This window comes from Centruroides sculpturatus, unplaced genomic scaffold (assembly GCF_000671375.1).
Source record: "Centruroides sculpturatus isolate CEXI.00-Female unplaced genomic scaffold, Cexi_2.0 scaffold1038, whole genome shotgun sequence".
Taxonomy (NCBI): Eukaryota; Metazoa; Arthropoda; class Arachnida; order Scorpiones; family Buthidae; genus Centruroides; species Centruroides sculpturatus.
In genome coordinates, this window is record NW_019385501.1 from 96,530 (window position 1) to 100,569 (window position 4,040).

A 4,040-nucleotide genomic window follows, 5' to 3' on the forward strand; every position below is an offset into this window, starting at 1 on the left:
AGTGTAATATGGAAATATTTTACGATAGTAAATGATTTTTGCGTAATAAAATTTTTGCAATATGAATGTGCCAAATATGTGATTTTAAGAAATAAAAAGTGATTTGAATTGAAGTTATTAATATTTTATTGCTACATATCTTTAAAATTTCATATAAGTAATGAAATTCATTAAGATAAAAGATCTGTTAAAGATCCGCTAAAAAGTAATGGATACGGATCTTTTTTCCCCTCAGATATATGCAGATATGAATATGGATATCCGGCACATCACTAACTGAAACACTGTCAAGTGTGGCCTGCACTAGTGGCTAAACCACAGGCTTCACAATTTATGTGGCATACTGGTCCACTGTCAAAATACTAGAAATGTGATCAGAGCTGTCTGCTGATCAAACATGATGTCTCCCCAAACCATGATGCCTGGTATGGATGGGGCCAGTTTGATGGTTGGCAAAAAGGGTTAGCACATAACATTCCCTGGGATACTGTTACACCTATCCACAATCTTCCTTCCAGACAAATGGGATTCATCCATAGACAATACCAATGCCAGTGGTCCAGTTGTGATGACAACACCACCATACCAGGCATGCATCACTCTGATGAGCAATTAATGGCACTCTCCATTGTTGGTTGCTATGCATGTGGCCTAACTTCATGCAACCTGTTGCAAATGGTTTGGGTGGACATAGATGAATCTGTTGACAGCAACAAGTGGTTTTGGATGTCACATGCCACAACAAATGGGTTCCAACAGGCCATTTAGCGAATCTGCTAGTCTGTGTGCTTTGTCATGTGTCAGTGTGATCCACTTCATCTTTGATGTATTCACAGATGTTCCTCCATCCTTCATGTCACACATCTCTGGATGGTACTCATGTCATGCCCAACATGCATGTGAACTCCATGCATCAACAAACTGAGGTTGCACAGTTCCCAGGATGTGGCTCATTTCCCAGCTTTAACTGGTGGTACTCAGCTTGCTGTTGTCTCTGAGGCATATTCTATGCTTCTTCAAAAGTTCAGCTGCTGCAAACCGTTACTGAAGCATTTGCATTTGCCTGAGCTGACTGCTGGTCTTAACCCAGGCATGGCCAACATATGGCCCATGGGCCAGATCCGGCCCGTCTAATGAATTTATGTGGCCCACAATCAATCTTTCAATATTAGGTACTGAAATCTGAATAGCTTGATGAAAAATTCTGATGCCTAAAAAAAACAAAAAAATCAACAACTCACCGTGTGTTTAGAGTTAACCCTCCATTACAAATCTTGTAAGTACAGCGTAGAGTGTTGATAGAGCATGATAATGTGAAAAATGTATTTGTAATTTCTATCTACAATTCAGTCTCTACGGGGTGACACCACAATGAGATCTCGCATCACCTCAAAATCTTCCTAGGGCAGCTCTGGTTTGGCCCATGGAAAAAGATTTCTTTTCAGTTCGGCCTAGGGGCAAAAACTGTTGGCCACCCGTAAGGTTATAGCCCGAAACTGGGTATCTCATGACCTGATGCATACTTTTTTTTTTTCAACTCCTTCCACTCTGTGGGCACTAAGAGGACCCATTATGGGTTCTCTTAAGCAAGCCCATTATCGGTTCAGCCAGGCCCACAATGGGGTGGCCAAGGGATGGGGCTCGACATATCCAGACAGACCACCCCCAAAAAATTCCAGGCGATTTCTTGACCCATCTGGATTTGATCCTGGTCCCCAGAGTGGTAGGCTGCCATCTTGACTGCTCGGCCATCCGGTTGTCACCCGATGCATACTCAAACTTAATCATCCCTGTCACCTGTATCAATCTTGCAATTTACATGTGGCTATGCACATTTCTTCATGGTATTGCAATTTCACTTTTGAGGAGTGTAAATATCAAAATTGCATTACTTATTAAATTTATTCTTAATGAGTTTTGAGGCACCTCTTATTTATGGCTTAGTTTCAAAATTTGATTTATTTAAAATTTTAAATCAAAATATAAAAGAACATTTATAATCTACTGTTTAAGGCATCAGTTCTTTAATTAAATGCTGCCTTAAAATCTTTAGATAAAGTTATTAGAACATGATAAATTGAATGTTTAGTTATTTATATAATATAACTACATGTAAATATAATATACATATATATAAACAAATATAAAATATAATAAAACATAAAAATTTATTATATATATTTTTATGTTTTATTATATTTGTTTATTATATTTATTACGTTTTTTTATATTTATAATTTATTTATACAGTCAAACCTGTCTATAACGGAACTTGTATATAGCAGAACCTGTCCAATGCAGAAATGAAAAGGAAAATCAGACCATATAACAAAAAAATCAATATCTTTATTTAATTTAGCACAAATTTAACAAGAAGTTTACAAGTCTAGCATGTATAAATCACAAAATTAAAAAAATACACATATTCGATACAGAATAGCAAAATATGACTACTGTATTACAGTAATTTTATTGGGATTTGAACGGGAAGTTTTTATTAACAGCTGTTTTTACATAACATAAATATGTGTTGTAATTATTTGTGAAATTTAACACATTATTCTTGATGTGAGATTGTATTCATTGTTTTAAAGCTTATTTCAAACTTTTTTACATCACATTTTGTTTGAATTAAGTCTAAATATCTGCAGATAAAAAGCATGCATAATATGCCTGATGTTTATTTTATGTTTCATAAAGGATATCACGCTATATAAACAGTAAAAAATACTCATACCGTGTTTGGGGAAGATGCTTCTAAACTACAAATGTGTCAAATGTGGTTTTGAAAGTTTTGTTCTGGAAATTTTGAACTAAAGGATACAAAACATATGGGCAAACAATTTCTCTTCAATAGCTTTTGAAGAGAAATTGCGGAAAGAAATTGTTAAAGATTGATGAATAACAACTCATGAATTTGCAATAAATCTTAGTATGTCACCGACACATATTGTTGAAACATTACATCCACTTGAAATGGTTGTAAAATGTCTGATGATTGTTTTCTGCACACAGTTTGTTTTTTTTTTTTATTTTTTATTCACTTATGAATAAAACAAACTGAATTGAGTATAATTTTGTCAGATGAAGGTAGCAGCTGTAAGGTTTTGTCTTACTTTTAAATTAGTTACTCATTTTTATCTTAGAGAACTTTTTACGGATGAATGAAAAAATTAAAGTTAAAATAAAAATATTTGGTATTAACCGAAAATTTGTCCTAGCAGGTGGTGATTGTTTGGACAAGTACCAAGTTACTGCCATATTTGATTAATGCGATTTTGATATATGCGGTAACATTGAGAAATTTATTAATCGCATTAATCAAGTGATATCTTTAGTAGGTAACCTATATATAGCAGAAACCTGTCTACTACAGAAGAGTTGTTTGGTTCCTTGGGGTTCCATTACAGACAGGTTTGACTGTATTTATATATAAATATTTTATTTATATTTGTTTATTATATGTTTTATTTATTTATATTTGTTTATATATTCAATTTATCAATGTTCTAATAACTTTAAAAATTTTAAGACATTTAAAGAACTGGTGCCTTAAACAGTAGATTATAAATGTTGTCTTTTATATTTTGATTTAAAATTTTAAATGAATCAAATTTTGAAACTATGCCATAATTATGTTTATAATCAATGATTTATAATCATTTTATTAATTTAATTATCTAATGACATTTTTAAAAATTTAGTTTTGATTTATTTTTAAACTAGATCTTCGGAAAATAGATGTCGATTGCCTGACACTTGGTCAATACATGCAACCTACCAAAAGACATTTGAAGGTATGAAAAAATGTACATTTCTTAGTAATAATTAAGATAAGTTAAATATCTTTGTAGTTAACAAAGATATTTAACTTGTTTTTATTAATGTATAATAAGAATAAATAACTATTTTTTCAAAATAATTAAAATAAGGAAAATTTTTAAAAATTAAATAACAGAATTAATTTGGGTATTGATACACATGATTTAGAATATATATAAATATGTATATATCTATATATATAAACGATATGGGTTGAT

The 4,040-nt window shown here is 32.0% G+C and overlaps 1 protein-coding gene across 1 annotated transcript in view; it reads left to right on the top strand.

Moving 5' to 3' along the window:
• Positions 1 to 4,040, top strand: part of LOC111639604 (lipoyl synthase, mitochondrial-like) — a 42,665-nt gene that overhangs the window by 31,078 nt on the left and 7,547 nt on the right. The window contains exons 7-8 of the mRNA XM_023385496.1: positions 3,357 to 3,414; positions 3,727 to 3,797. Of these exons, the coding sequence (XP_023241264.1) occupies positions 3,357 to 3,414; positions 3,727 to 3,797 (129 nt within the window). The remainder of the gene's footprint in view (positions 1 to 3,356; positions 3,415 to 3,726; positions 3,798 to 4,040) is intronic.